Below are 16,398 nucleotides of genomic sequence, written 5' to 3'. Positions count from 1 at the left end.
GACACTTAAGACAATATTGGCCATTGAATTATAGAAAGTCTGGTAAGAATTTTCAATGGTGTCCACATTGGAAACCTTTTTTCAGGTTGTATCATTTCCTGGCATATGAAAAATAGATTGGTGTTCGACACCATGTTACTGTTAAGCAATGTGAATGCTATAGACTGAGGGTTAGAATCAGCAAATATTGTTCACACTGTAACCCAAATATTTCTTCAGTTTGTCACGACTACTATTTCCATTAACACTCACTTCAGTTTCTGTTAATTGAAAGCATGTTTGTCTCTTTAAATAAATAAACTTTAAAAACCCACAAATATAATTGTGTGCACGGAACCATGAAATCTCATTTGACGGGAGCATGATAGCTTTTATCTAAAATTTAAAATTAAAGTACCAGTTTCCATTATAATTTATTGGAATTATATAATATCTTTTATATAACCGTATTAATATATTACATTTTCAGTATAATTCCAGCAAACTCATTTGAGTGGAATTGTAATCTGAAAAACCATACTTAGAAGAAGGCACTGTAGGAGTCCCAAGTCTGTTTTGGTGGCTTCAGATCTGTGTAGTTCTACAAACCCAACCAAAACCTTAGTTTTTCTTTCTGACCTCTCTATCTCAATAGTAATGAATGGACTGCGGTTATAATTGAAGTAAATTATAATATTCAAACATACCAGAGTAGTATCATGATGATCTTGCAATCTGTATTGGTTCTTCATTCCATTGTGGTTCACTTGACTGAAAATGTGCATGTACCTTTTGGTCTGTGTCAGACAACAAATCTGGGCCCTGGTGGAGTGATAGAATGCGATGTTTGGTAGTGTGATAAGTTTGTATGAATATTTTATATAAACAATATGGGCTAGATATTATTATTTATATATCACACAACCTAATCATTGCATTCTGTATTTGCTGACTTTTGGACTGAAAGTATTCAGTCTATTTTGACTGAATTTTGAAGGGAGTAATGGACGTATACCTTCTGGTCCACTGCGCATTTCTTCAGGAAGCCTCCTTGCAAATTCTTTCCTGGCAGAATACAGGTTGTACCCCAGACCACTACTTCATTGCCAGAATATTTTCATATTCTATGTGCAGTAGAAGGGAGAAATTAAGTTTTTAAAATTCTCATTTGTTTTTCAATAACTTTGTTCGTGAAAGCTGTAAATGCATTGTGCCTGAGACCACACAGAACGTGCTGTTCTGGTTTGGTGACTGCAAAGTCACCTCCTGCTTTCTGTCCATTCAGGAACAGCTACAGTTTGTACCCATTACTATAACATGCTGTGATCCAATTTGTTTCTCACCTGTCTTGTAATCCCCAGCCTGTTTCTTTCCAATGACGCTGCACACAAGTGTGAGCAGGAGTTTGTTAGGTGCTGGAAACTGGTTTTCCTTCAATGGAACAATTAAAGATCCAGTAGCTGTTTTTAAATAGGAAAACCTTTCACCTTTTAACATTTAGAGAAACTGTGATACAATTCGTTTGAGGGTCTAGTGTTGTTCTGAATGCCACAGGATGCCCTGCCTTGTCTTCAGTTGTTATGGATCTCTTGTAGGCTCCATACCTTCAGGATCTGCCAGACCCATGCCCGTATTTCTCATTCTTGAGGGAGTATAAAATGGCACTATATACTTGTGCTTAGGTACTTTAAATACTCCCATACTTTCCGATGGCCGTCAGAGGATCTCATTAGATCATTACTAGGTCCCATTAGACCATTCACAGTAGCACAAGTCTTTATCACACAACTGGTTATAGTGGCAATCTACCTAAGAAAGAGTGAGTATACTTTGATGGCTGGTTAGTACTTGAAAGGAAGCTGTTATTTATGGAGTGGATGATCTGGTCCCTTTGTTCTTTGACTCTTCAACTCTTTTTGACTAAATAAGACAAAAGTTATAACTCACTCTCATTCATTTGGTACTTGAAGATATCTGTGGCAAACTTGACTTTGTGCCTTCTAAGGCTTTTCTCCAACCAGGCTGCAGATTATGTTGGTTACACTTCCGTTTCTCAAATATTTACCATGTAATATTGTGCCATTTTTTAGACCACTATCAGTTCTTCATGTCAAGCTCTACCTGTACTGACGTGTTAGTATCTTATTCAAGGAATTCCTATTGTAGAGAGGATGGATCCTTCTGCCAGCACGACATTATTAGCAAGTGTGATTAGTTGAGGCCTGCTCATCTGTCAGAAACGTGTCACAGCTCATCTCCTTGTTTTTTTGAGCAGTCTTGAGGACAATTTTTGATTTGCTCAGATATACTAAAGATAGGTCTATTTTAGTGTTCTGAGACCCATCTGTGAAGCATGCAGAAGGATTTCAGTACGTATCTTCACACATGACATCAAAATTTCAGATCTGTCTTGGATACTTCATTAATTCTTCAAGTAGGAAACTGTTCTGAACATTTTCTACCATTTCCCCTTTCCAAGCATACTGGTCATGATACAGCAAGTGGACTGCTGATCTAGGTTGGTGAAGGCAGTTTTGGTATTGCAGTCAGATTCACCGATTAGTGAATAGTCCCAAAACTCTTTGTACCTTCAAAATTTAACTTATCGAAAACTCTTTCGAGAGCAGTTCTTAGAAGTATTAGAAAGGGCTCTGGAAGACAGCTAAAGTCTTATCTGCCAAAGATTCAACTGCAGGAATCAAAAGAGCTGTGAATGTATTTCCATATCAATCAGAGGAGAGAAACTGAAGTCTATAGCTTTAAAATCAGTTATACCTAGCCTAGGAATACAGATACTTGAATCACTTTTGAGTACCAGATTGGGTTAGGACTGGTAGAGTGGGCAAATAGTATGTGTTCATGCTTCGGATTTCAGTGAAGTTTTACTTTAACTCTGAGATTGTGGATGTTTTTGGAGGTAATTGTAGCATTCACATAATGTGCTTTACCCTAAATGGAAGGCACATTCTCAACACTAATGCCATATTAAATGCAATTCCAAGCAAGATCTAAGTTAAGTGTTAGCTCATTTACTTAGTGACTTTAAAAACAAGCTAATGGAACTTGTTATCTGGCAGTTTCTTCATTTAAGCTGTTAATACTTTATGAAGATGTCCCTAAACTCTGTGTCTGGAACAACGTAAAAAGGAATTATGCATGTTCTTTAACACTAAAATACTCACTTCTATACTGGATTGAATAAATTGCAGAAGACGGGGAATGTACAGAGTCCATTTGCAATTCCTAGCCTAGAATACTAGTGGCGCTCTCGGTTTTTAATCACTTCATTCTCTGAGGTTTCTGAACTTTTTAGTGATTTCACAATTTAGAAAAGCTATTAGCTGCACAATTAAATCATGTGCTACTACAAACTGTTAAGTTTACTTAATGCAGTTTAACTAAGGACTGCCACTGAAAGGGAATGCCTCTGTTCTGTCCTCCCACCACCTACTGCTTTTGAAAATTCAGCAGTTCTAGTGATCCTATGACCTCACAGTGAGCCATATTGTTTTACTGATCCTAGTGAAAATGAAACATGCTTTTAAAAAACAAACAAATAAAACAACAAAAACCTCGTAATGACATGGTTTGTCTTAAATCGACTATGAAATTGTATCTAAAGTGATTGAAAGGACAAGAGAAAACATGAGAACATTTGAATCTACTCCCTGAACTCTCATTCTGTCTGTCACCTGTTAAAAAAGGTTATCAGAGTATTTTGTGTTTTTTTGATAGAGCTGCTTGTATGTACTTGTTATTATCACTTTGAGCTCTAACTAGAAATCTGGGAAAGTAAAATTTGAGTGCTGCTAATATCTGGCATTTCTTCAAGGACGTGTGAAGAAATGCCAGCTTAGTGCAGGTGCAGTATAGATACTGAGGACTGGAGAGTAATGTGCAGGAAATTATCTGTGGAAGCTGGCAGTTTCAATTCAACATTAATAGTTAAAATAGGAATACTTTAATCTCCCACAGGTAAGAATCTTATTTTTGATTCTGTGCTGTCAGTAAAAATACTAGAGTGTTAGCAGTGCTGCTTTCTCCGTTATACCCCATTCATACTTTCTTTCATGGTTGAAGTGCACGATGTAGACCTAGTGTAAGGGGTGTGCTCTTCTGGTTGCGGTTCTTGTCCTGAACACTACTAGCACTGTTGCTGAGCTTGGAGGCTCTTGCTTAGACCTCTGCACAAGGTTTTCCCCCTTCTTTACAATACCAGGAGGCTTCAGTTGTGCTTGCCGCCTTGAAGCTAGCTCTGTGCCACATCAGAGGAGAATTAATAGTTGTCTCCAGTCTCTTCCTTCTGTATAAGCTTTAATACTTGTACAGGAGCAAGGTGCAGGAGCAGGCTGTCCCTGTGTGCTGAAAGATGAGCCAGTGGGGAAGACCAGCCAGGCTGAACAGAGAGCTTTGGCTGGAACTCAGGAGAAGAAAAAAAAAAAAAAAAAAAAGGAAAGTTTCTGACCTTTGGAAGAAGCGGCAGGCAACTCGGGACAACTACAAGGATGTCATGAGGTTTTGCAGGGAGGAAGTTAGAAGGGACAAAGCCCAACTAGAACTTAATTTGATTACTGTGGTAAAAGACAATAAAAAATGCTTCTATACATTCACAACAAAAGGAGAGCTAAGGAGAATCTCCATCCTGTATTGGATGCGGGGGAAAACGTAGTGACAAAGGATGAGGAAAAGGCTGGGGTACTTAATGACTTCTTTGCCTCAGTCTTTAATAGTAAGACCAAGCGTTCTTGGGGTATCCAGCCCCCTGATCTGGAAGTCAGAGACAGGGAGCAGAGTGAAGCCCTTATAATCTAAGGGGAAATGGTTAGTGACCTGTTACACTTCTTAGACACACACAAGTCTATGCGGCTGGGTGGGATCCACCCAATGGTACTGAGGGAGCTGCTTGATGTGCTCACCAAACTGCTTTCCATCTTGTAGTCCAGGCAAACTGGGGAGGTCCCAGTTGACTGGAGGTTAGCAAATGTGACGCCCATCTGCAAGAAGAGCTGGAAGGAGGATCTGGGGAACTATAGGCTTGTCAGTCTGACCTTGGTGCTGGGGAAGGTTATGGAACAGATCATCTTGAGTGCCATCACAGCAAGTACAGGACAACCAGGTAATCACGCTCAGTCAGCATGGGTATATGACAGGCAGGTCCTGCTTGACTGACCTGATCTCCTTCTATGACAAAATGATACACTTAGTGGATAAGAGAAAGGCTGTAGATGTTGTCTACCTGGACTTTACTAAAGACTTTGACACCATTTCCCACGACATTCTCCTGGACAAACTAGCTGCTTGTGGCTTGGACGAATGTATTCTTTGCTGGGTAAAAAACTGGATGGATGGATAAAGGGTTGTGAATGCAGTTAAATGTGGTTGGCAGCACATCACAAGCAGTGTTCCACAGGGCTCAGTGTTGGGGCCAGTTCTGTTTAATAACTTTAGCAGTGATCCGGATAGGGTTATCATGTGCACCCTCAGTAAGTTTGCAGACAACACCAAGTTGGGCGGGAGTAGAAAGTACACTGTGCTTGAGGGTAGGAAGGCTCTGCAGAGGGATGAGGCTGGATTGATGGGCCAAGGCCAATTGTATGAGATTCAATGAGGGTGAGGGTTCTGCAGCTGGGTCACAACAACCCCATGCAACACTGTGGGCTTGGGGAGCAGTGGCTGGAAAGCTGCGTGCTGGAAAAGTGTTGGTCAACAGCCAGCTGAACATGAGCCAGCAGTGTGCCCACGTGGCCAAGAAGGCCAACGGCATCCTGGCTTGTATCAGGAATAGTGTGGCCAGCAGGAGTAGGGAGGTGATTGTGCCCCTGTACTTGGCACTGGTGAGGCCGCACCTCAAATACTGTGTTCAGTTTTGGGCCCCTCATTACAAGACCCTGAGGTGCTGGAGTGCATCCAAATGAGAGCAACAAAGCTGGTAAAGGGTCTAGAGTCTTATGAGGAGAAGGTGAAGGATCTGGCTTTGTTTGGCCTGGAGAAAAGGAGGCTGAGGGGAGACCTTATCGCTCTGTACAACTACCTGAAAGGAGGTTGTAATGAAGTCGGTGTCAAGTGATAGGACAAGAGAATATGGTCTCAAGTTGTGTCAGGGGAGGTTTAGATTGGATATTAGGAAAAATTTCTTCACTGAAAGGGTTATAAAGCACAGGATGAGGCTGCCTGGGGAAGTGGTTGAGTGACCATCCCTGGAGGTATTTAAAAGACACGCAGACGTGGCTCTTAGGGACATGATTTAGTGGTGGTGGTGCTAGGTAAATGGTTGGACTTGAGTAAAGGTCTTTTCCAGCCTAAATGATTCTACGATTCTAAATGTACGTTTGTCACTTTGGCAATGGGTATAGTCAGCAGTTCAGGTTGAGGCTTAAGGGTTTGTGAGTAATTGAATGTTTTCACATTTCCTGGTAACTGCTTTCCATGTCTGGAATGACTAATGGAATTTGAAATAACAATTCTTGCACATCAAGAAGCCTGCAGGTTTTTGTCTTTCAGTCTCCCAGCTCTTTTACATAATACCTTGCTTTCCTTTCCATGGTGATGTGCAAATCTTGCAGTATTACGTATTTTTGTTCTAGTAAGGTCCTTGTGACTACAAATTTTGACTAATTTGGACTTCATTGACTTGGTTTTAATAAATTTCAGTTCATTAAACTTAGTTCCCTGTGTGTCATCATTGTTCTTTGGAACATAATTACTTCATACCAGATCTCAACAGATTTGAGAGAAGTATTCTAAGATCGCGATAAAACACATGACTGTGAGAAAAGACCACATTACTACTTCTACTGTGGGGGAATGAAGATAGTAATTCAATATAAAGACTATAATGGGATTTAAATTAAAAATGCTTTCATAAGGGCAGAAGTTGCTTTTTAATTATTTGGAATTTTGCTCCAAGTGTGTTTCTAACCAATAATTCTGTTAAAAACAAACAAAAAAAGAAATGTGAGAGCTCAAACTCTTTCTTTACAACAGTGATTAATGAGTTAAATACAATTTCCAACGCTGTATTCCTGTTGAGTTCAATAGTACTGATGTGCGTGTCTGTTAGCAGTCAAGGCAGGGATACTCAAGACTGAATCAATGAGGATTGAATTATCCTCCTTCTGTTAAAGGAAACTTCTTCAGTGCAGGGTTGAGCTGCACCAGGATCAGGAATTCTGCTTTGAAGTTGCCTGTCCTGTAGACAGGGGGAGAAATTCAGCTACCAGTACTATTGATTTAGCATCCTGAGTTTTTGGTTTAGAAGGTTGGCTGCCACAGAAGTGTGTAGGCAGAGAAGTAAACAAGCTAAATCACTTTGATTGCTGTTGTGGAAGAAATCCAAGAGCTTGCTAGGGATTCTGTAAAACAAAGAGAGCATTGCTGGCATCAAGTAATAAAAATAAGAAATGTGAAGGGAAGTTTTATTTTCAGTATCCTTCCAAATTTTACTAAAAAACAGTAAAATGACACCTTTGGTTTCTTGTCACTTCCCTGCTTCTCCCTGGTATTCTAGCTATTCTTCCATTCACTTTTGATCGCTCTTCTACTGCCAGCTAGAATTAAAAAGATACATTTGTCTTTTAAAAAATCAACAATTGGTTATATGACTTAAATAATCCTCTTAAAACCATTGTCGAGAGTTGGATATTACTTACAATAGTTGGACAGAGACAGGAGAGAAAAGACAAGCAGAGCTATTGGTATGATTGGTGTTTGGTACCAGCCAGCCAAATGTAATGTGAATAGCTCCAGCTAGCCACAGTAATGCTCTTTGTCTTAGTTGGGTGTTCTGGTGACAAAGTGAGATAGAAGAATTTAGGAGAGCAAAGACACACACTTGAATATAACAAGTTGCAGAGGTCAGTAGCTTATTTTTTAAAAGAAGTTTTGTAATGTTGAGTACTGTCATTATTGATAATCCAGACCACAGCTTCTGGAATCTGACATTCTGCTTTAATCTAATCGTGGTGGTTTCCGTATTATTTTTCTTTGTTTGTGGACTTTTTAATGCTAATTAAATAGAAGCATCATGTAATATTTAAAATACATTCTTCATCCATTTTTTGATCCACATCTGAAATCTTAAGTTTTGTTTTAATTTATCATGTTTACATAATCAGATATATTTCTTTATATTCTTTTATTTAGCTTTCTGGAGTAAAAGGCCTAATTTACTAGTATCTTAAACTGTAATAATTTCTTTTCAGTGTCTTGTGTTGAGTTTTTTAAGTGACATTATGCTGATAATTCATAACTTGATTTGAACAGCTCAAGGATTTGTACTTCGTTAGAGAAGGCCAGGGTCAGGATACATAACCTTTTTCCCATCTAGTTTCTTAAGAAAAAACCTGTCCCTTCTGTTGAGATTTGCTGTTTTCACAGATAATTTCTATATTGCTGGAGAGGGAAGAATGCACATGATTTGCATTAAGTCTTAAAAAAAAGTGGGAATTTTAAACAACTGCCTGGTTTCAGAAATGTCAATTTCAGATCATAGGCTTCAAGTCCAAAGAAGACCAATATTCATACCTATCCTAGTTTATAGAATATTAATGAAAATATTTAATTTAGCAGTTCTTATTTCTAAGGAAATTTTGCACATATTGTTAAAGCTGTTTTTCATGTCATTACATTTACTGCTTTGAGGAAACTGGGATAGAAGAGCGGATAGCTATTTTTTTATGAAGTGTATAAATTGTGGTGGTGTGTGCTATTTCCTTAATGAATAAACCCAGTAGATTCAAATATACTGTGTATGTTTTTGTCATTTTGTCTTTTGGTAGGATGATGACGTGGTGGAAGAATATAGTGAAAATAATTTCTATGAATCCGATGAAGAACAGAAGGAAAAGGATCGGAAAGTGAAACACACCTATACTATGGACCCGGATCACAGGCTGTTGTTACGAAATACAAAGCCCTTGCTTCAAAGCCGAAATGCTGCCGTATGAGAAATTCCTTTTTGATTAAAATGTTAAACTACTTTTTATTGATGCTTGTAAAAATTCAAAAGATTGAAAAGTAAAACCTTTTCAAAAGTGGTAGTGATATTCTTTAGTAACTTACGGAAGTATGGTGGTTCTGTTTTGAAATTAACCTACTGCTATGTAAAACACCTGAACTGAGTGTGATACATGCTCCATATATTAAGGACAAAAAGTATTAGAGAAAATACGGGAACATTTGAATCCGACTTCTGTAGTGTGTGGTGACTACACCGTAGTTTGCTTTTAATGCTTCTCTGCAACTCGCATGGCACAAACTGTTGGTTTTGGTGGTATGGATTCGTAAAGAAAATCATAGTTGTTTTTCATTAAGTTGTGCTTTCCTTTGAGTCTCACATTTTTGAAAGTAGAGATTTAGATGCATAAATTCTTTGGCAGTCCAAGTCAGATTCTTAGTGTTGGTGCCTTGGCAGGGTTCCAGGATAGATAGGACATCAGAAGTATGGTATGCTCTGCAATACCTCTGTGAGATTTTAAGATACAGATGAGTTTTTAGAATCGGAAAAAGCCATGCTGATGGTGAATCATTGTGACATTACCCAGATCACAGAATTTTATTTCTAACCTCGGTTCGTCCAGTTAATCAAGAATAGATGTCTTCAGGAAGAGACTTCCGGTGATAATGAATATTGCAGTCATTGCAAAAACGATTACTGCATCATGATTAAGTCACGTCCCAACCTGTTCCTGATAAGTTAAACAGATCAGGTTTTTCTTTCCCCCCTGCAGCGTATTTCTGGATTCCAACTAATGTCTAACTCTTTTCAAAACCACTTATTATCTGCCAGCAGACTTTGGAAACAAATTGAATACAGTTTTGCAATAATAATGCTGTAAGAGCACAGCCTTTTGCTAAAATCACTATTCAATGTCTAGATGATATTTCCTCATCTCATACAAAGAATGGGAACATTAGATATGTTTGCCATGCCATCACACTGCACTGAGAACAGGTTTGTTGCTTATCTTCCATGTTCCGTAAATCATCTTCTTTATGTCTGTTAAGCATGGTTTTGGTTCTCACATTTATGATCTTTAGCTTTCTGATATTAAAGTTAACTGAATTGTTTAAGTGCAGTTTGTCAAGTGAAATCATGCTTCTTTGAACTACTAGTACACCAATTTTTGTACCATTCACAGAATTTACCAGTAGTTAAATTATTTGCTTGCTCTTTGACCTTAGATTTTTGTCAGTAATAAAAGTTCCCTGTAACATATTGCTAAAAGTCTTCCAGTTATTTCCCCTCTTCACATGTTTTTAATCACTTTATATTGTTTAATAATATTTTTTGTTTCACTGGTACTAAGATTTAAGATACCAAGTCAAGCGTCATATTCATGGCTTTACTTGGAGTCTCTTTTCTATGATTTGTTTCATTTTGAACAGAAAGTTGGCCATGACATTATTGTAGGGAAGGATGTGATGTGACTTATTCATTAGCACAAAGTTCATCATTTGTCTTTTACTTGTGAGAAGACATGAAAAGGAAAGAAATAGTGTGGGTTTTGAGTTGCTTATATCTCAGTCTTCTGCTTTGTGCTAGACAGGATGTTGGTATACAGCCCTGTAGTTTTTACAGTTTTTGAGACTGTAGAAGTCACCAGTAAAGGCAGCTGTCATTTTATAAATTGCATAATAGAACAAGGGGATGAAGTATTTTAAGTGGAAACTAAAAAACGGGTGATACTGAGCCTGTATTTAATAAAAATAAAAGCACAAAATTTGCAGAAGTTTTAAATAATATTTCTTTATTAATTTTTACAGGTGATGTTAGCAATACTGGCTCATTAAAAATTATATCAGTATGTATACAATTTGAATTACCTACATTTTTTTCGGTCTTGTCCATCTTCCTGTGTCTTTCTGTATATTACATTATATAAGAAATACTGGGAAGAATGAGAGGTACTAAATTAACTTTTATTTTGGCAATAAAAATATGTTTCTTCTGATGTTTTTCCCCCAGTCTGCTTTGTTGATTTCAGAGAACGTGGGTATGTGCTTTGCTTTCTGAAGAAGAGTGCATTGGCAGTTCTGCAAGTCTGAAGCAAATGTCATAGATATGTATGATGATTTAAAGTTAACATGCTGTTCTGAATGTTCTTCATTTAGGTGGTAATGGCAGTTGCACAGCTTTACTGGCATTTGGCTCCAAAATCCGAAGCTGGTATTGTTTCTAAGTCGTTGGTGCGTTTACTCCGTAGTAATAGGTAGGTCAAGTCTGTACTTTACATTGGTTGCTATGTCTACTTTTTTGTGAGAGTTTTTCCTACATCCTTGTTTATCTGTAATTAGAAGAATGTAACTATTGCTTTCTTAGAGTTTAGTTTTAATATTGTCCTGTAATAACAGTATTTACTCAACAAATGAGGATCATTAAAAGTAATTCCATCACTTTCAGTATCACATCCAGTGATCATTCAGTATTTGGAGTGTTTTGTTCTTAATTATGACTTTCATTCTTGGAAGAATCATGGCCACCTAGTTAGTGTACAAATAGAGGCAGTACTAACTAGTTTGCCTAGTTTCTTGATTTTTTTTCATTATTGGAAGTTACTGGAAATTTAATTATATGGGAGTTCCTGACTGTCTTGCTAGGCACTAAAGAAATCTGTAGATGTATATTTTCTTTTCCTGCACTTTATGTTGAAGACTTCTTGTTGATAGGGAAACTAAGAAACATATTTGAAATACCTCTTGATACTGCTCAATCTCCTATGGTTCCTTAATCCTTGGACTCTTTTTAAAAAACAAGTTCATATTTCATTCAGGACAACTGATTTTGAATTTATCATCTCCAATGTGAGAGCAGCTCTGCGGAGAGGGAGCTGGGAGTGCTGGTGGATGACAGGTTAACCATGAGCCAGCAGTGTGCCCTGGTTGCCAAGAAGGCCAATGGGATCCTGGGGTGCATTAAGAAGAGAGTGGCCAGCAGGTCAAGGGAGGTTCTCCTCCCCCTCTACTCTGCCCTAGTGAGGCCCCATCTGGAGTACTGCATCCAGTTCTGGGCTCCCCACTTCAAGAAAGATGAGGAGCTACTGGAGAGAGTCCAGTGGAGGGCTACGAGGGTCATGAGGGGACTGGAGCATCTCTCCTATGAGGAAAGGCTGAGGAAGCTGGCCTTGTTCAGCCTGAAGCAGAGAAGGCTGAGAGGGGACCATAGAAATGCTTATAAATATCTGAAGGGTGGGTGTCAGGAGGATGGGGCCAAGCTCTTTTCAGTGGTGCCCAGTGACAGGACAAGGGGCAATGGGCACAAACTGAGGCACAGGAAGTTCCGTCTGAACATGAGGAAGAACTTCTTCCCTCTGAGGGTGACGGAGCACTGGAACAGGCTGCCCAGGGAGGTTGTGGATTCTCCTTCTCTGGAGGTATTCAAGACCCTCCTGGACAAGGTCCTGTGCAGCCTGCTCTAGGTGACCCTTCCAACCCCTACCATTCTGTGATTCTGTGCATGTGACCTTATATACTTTCCTTTGAAGAGTCTCACTGGCTACGTGTTTCATAAGACTGATAATACTTTTTTTCTTTCAGTTTGATAGTTTTGGCATATTATGCCAATCTTTGCTGCATGAAAGTGGGGTTTTTTTCCCCTCCATTTTTAGATATTGAACTTCCATGTATCTATATGAAAAGCCTTGAAGGGGTGGTGGGAGACACAAGATGTTTTCAGAATAACTTTCTAACTAAACATGGTATTCTTGAGTAGAACTTCACTGTGAAAATTATTTATTGTTTTTAAGTTGGTCACATCAAACAGGTAAAAAGCTTTAAAAATAAGTTACTTTTATTGTGTCTGCCAAGATTACTTGGTTTAGATGGGCTTTAACTTTTGTCAGCCCAGTCACCATACGACTCTTTCTTTGTAAACCTCTGTAGCTCACCCATGGCTAGTATCTGTATAAATTAAAAGTTAGACTAGTGAAAGAAAATTGGGTTAAGTAGATTATTCATGCTTTTATTTCAGATAAAAATGAGTCTCTGTTATTTTTGTGTTTGGTTTTATAGTATGGTGTGCTTCCCATTCTCTTTATGCAAAGATAAGTAAAATAACTAAAGCCATTTGGCATACGTACAGGTGATGTATGGAACTAAACTGGTACTCACAGGTTGAAAGGATTATTTTGGCTTGTTGTTTATTGCTCGTTTATACTCAGATTTCATCGAAAGAGAAGTCACATCCTTCCTGTACCTCAATTAGTGCCTAAAATGGCTCCAGTCTCCTCATTTTCCTGTGTTGAATGGCTTGTCTGTTCTCTGCCACCTGTCTGTGTGAAACACTTCTGCTATTAGAGCCACTCTGAAATAAGCTTTTGCTGTTTGCTCTTGAAGTTATGTGCCTATGACCTTTAAATGAATCTCAGATATGCTGTAATCTAGTAAGGGTGAGAGTGCCTGGAAGAGCATGTCATAGCAATTTCCAGTCTTAGTTCATCATGTACAGCTAACTATTTCCATGTACCTATGTAAGAATTACATAAAAATAGGTTTAAAAGATATTAAGTGCTTCTCTGTTATTACTTTTCTTTGTAAGCAACAGCTGTAATCACCACAGGGCTATTAGACAGTTTTGAGTAAAAGGAGATAATAGATGCAATGATATCTATATTAGGGTGTGATTTGCATCATGAGAGAATTTGAGCAGTCATGGTTCAGAAAACACTACGTGTAAATTATTACTTCATTTTTAAGCAATTGGTGGCAGAAACTCAGTACTTTAAAAGCTTTAGACAAGTAACCAGATTTCTTTTTGCTCACTCCTGCTGAGGCTTTTAAACTAGCACATTAGTGGTGAGAATATCCTCCAAACCTATTTAATATTTTTGTATTTAGTTGTGCAAGGATTTTGTGTTCTTGTAACTAATGCAGTGGTTGCCACACTACAGATGTGATTTTGTTCTCAGCGGTGTCATCCTGAAATATTCAAAGAAGTTTCAAGACGATTGACAAAATGTAAGGTTTTTGTGAGCTATTTCTGGAGATGCCAGAATGGTGGTGGTTTAAACAAATTTTTGGTTAAAATTTTGGTTTAAGACCCAAGGCCTACAAGAAGCATTTCCCTGGTGTCAGTGAAGTTTTTGCATATTGAAGTTCTTAAAAATGAGAGCCTGGTTTCATCATGCATCTTCCTGTGAAGCAGATGATGAACTTGTAGCAGTTGACAATAAGCTTTTTCCTTCTATGTTTGTGCCAAGTCAAATGTATAACTAACTTTGGAATCAAATAGAATTGGACTTTCTATGTCATGTTGCATTATTCTCTGTATCTGTAATGTTGCAGAATAACTCTTGTGTTTTCTTTTTGAATTCTAGGGAGGTGCAGTATATAGTTCTGCAAAATATTGCCACTATGTCAATTCAGAGAAAGGTATACAGTATTTAGAATTTTCTAAATCATATTTTATATGAAATGCAGGTGAGCTACTTAAATATGTTCTGCTTTTCAGGGCATGTTCGAACCTTATCTGAAGAGTTTCTATGTTAGATCAACTGATCCAACAATGATCAAAACACTGAAGGTGAGTTGAAAAGTTAATTCATCTGTGTACTGCTGGACAAATCTGTTTGCAACAAGACGGAAGAATTTTCTGATATGACACATATTGTTCTGTGCTGTTCCTTTTTTTCCACTAAGTAGTGTAGACTTGTGGCTTTTGGTTAAGTACACAAGCATCCTTCAGGCTTGTCAGGCTATCTGAAAGTTCTCTTGTTACCATGTTATAGAGGGCATATGGGGTGTGCTTTTCACTACATTTTTTGGTACCTTTCAGTGATGCAGAGCATGACTATTTTTGTCTAACCAGCCATTCAGACATTCAGAGTTTGACTGTTTTCATGGGAGGGAGAATCTTCTCAGATGAAGAGAAATGAAATTACAAAATCTTTGGTACTGTTAGCTTTAAGAGAGTGTACATCTGTTTCCCTGAACAAAATGGGACAGTGTCAGAGTCTCAAATTCCCCTTGAAGTCAGCATTCGACATGAGAAATACTTTAGGCTTTTCTCAAGGCCACATCTCAATGCTTCTTTTAGGCTATTGATGTATTGTTTTCTCTGTTCTTAGTCTCTAACAGACGTGAAATCCTTGATGAAACAATAGCTAAAAATTGTCTACTGTTATGTGCCTTTCCTCTTGTTTTGCCTTAGATAGTCATACGCACTTGTATGTAGGCGTAGAAGGTACAGGTTTTGTGAAGAAACATTATTTTTTCCATATTTTCATTCTACATCCATGTTGCACCCTCATTGCATGTGCAGTGTGGTGCAGTCGAAGTTGGCTATGCCAAATCCATCATATTTTTATTAGTCCAACATCAAATCTAAGTAAATTTGAGGCAGTTGGAGGCAAAAACATCTTCCCCACATTTAATGATTTTGAAGACTGTTGGGAGTACTAGTAAGACTTAGTCAGTGAATTTTCCTGAATGACACTAATGAACTCCTGAAATAATTGAAAGTTGATATATTTTGATTCTCATATTAATGGATAGTACAATGGTGAAGAGGTAGATAAGTAGAAATTATGGTTTTTCCTTTCATTGTCGCAGTTCTGTCTTGGTGGCTGAAAAATTTAGGACAACCTAAACTTTTATGCATATAAGAAAATCTTGTGCTTTTCTCCACCCCATACTCCTGTAGTTCTATTCCTATCTGCTTTAAGATAGGAGGACGAGACCTACAGCAGTACTTCAGGTGCAGGAGCACCCTGGAGTTAATCTGCTGCACTCTTGTTCTCTATTTCTTTCCCAACATCAGGTTTGCTTTTTTGATCACTTCTTAGCATTGAGCTTATATTTTCATCGAGTTACCTGTTTTAACCGCAATTTCTCAGTTACAGTTAGTAGCAATCAGCTCAGAACCTATCATTTTCTGTAAAGCTAAGGTTTTTCTTCAATTATGGTCATTACTTTACGCTTACCTCTGTTAAATTTTTTTTCCATTTTATCAACCAGTCCCCTAATATTTGAAGTTTTAAAGCTGCTTTTCTTAGTCAGCTGTTGTCTTTATTTCTCTGAAAACTGTAGCATCAGCTGAAAACTTTGTCACCTGTCTTCTCATTACTTTCGTAGTTCATATATGAATATGTTGGAAAGTAGAAGACCAAAAAGATATTCGTGGATTCCACCGATAGCTTTCCTGTACTGTAAAATAGTCTTTTTTTTTTCTGCTTGTTTCTCTCTTTCATTTATCCACTTGGTTTGTATGCTATGCCAGATTTGTGTCTTTGAGAGCCTTGGTGACAGGTACTATCAGATTGCTTCTGAAGTGCAAGTAGGCTTTATCAGTTAAGTGTCTGTGTCTGTGTGCATCCAACTCAAAAAATACCAACAGATTTGAGACATGACTTCCCTTTACAGAGACGGAGTTGTCTTTTTCTTCAATTTACATCATTCAAATTGTATTGGAATTCTTTCTTCTTC

The 16,398-nt window shown here is 38.0% G+C and overlaps 1 protein-coding gene across 2 annotated transcripts in view; it reads left to right on the top strand.

Moving 5' to 3' along the window:
- AP3B1 (adaptor related protein complex 3 subunit beta 1) overlaps positions 1-16,398 on the top strand; it is a 165,605-nt gene that overhangs the window by 53,813 nt on the left and 95,394 nt on the right. For both annotated transcript variants that reach the window (XM_075410692.1, XM_075410693.1), the window contains exons 8-11: positions 8,757-8,918; positions 11,092-11,189; positions 14,292-14,346; positions 14,426-14,497. In XM_075410692.1, coding sequence (XP_075266807.1) covers positions 8,757-8,918; positions 11,092-11,189; positions 14,292-14,346; positions 14,426-14,497 — 387 coding nt within the window. The remainder of the gene's footprint in view (positions 1-8,756; positions 8,919-11,091; positions 11,190-14,291; positions 14,347-14,425; positions 14,498-16,398) is intronic.

The sequence above is a fragment of the Opisthocomus hoazin genome, chromosome Z (genome assembly GCF_030867145.1).
Source record: "Opisthocomus hoazin isolate bOpiHoa1 chromosome Z, bOpiHoa1.hap1, whole genome shotgun sequence".
Taxonomy (NCBI): Eukaryota; Metazoa; Chordata; class Aves; order Opisthocomiformes; family Opisthocomidae; genus Opisthocomus; species Opisthocomus hoazin.
Note: the sequence above shows the minus strand (reverse complement) of the source record. Positions and strands in the feature narration are given on the sequence as shown.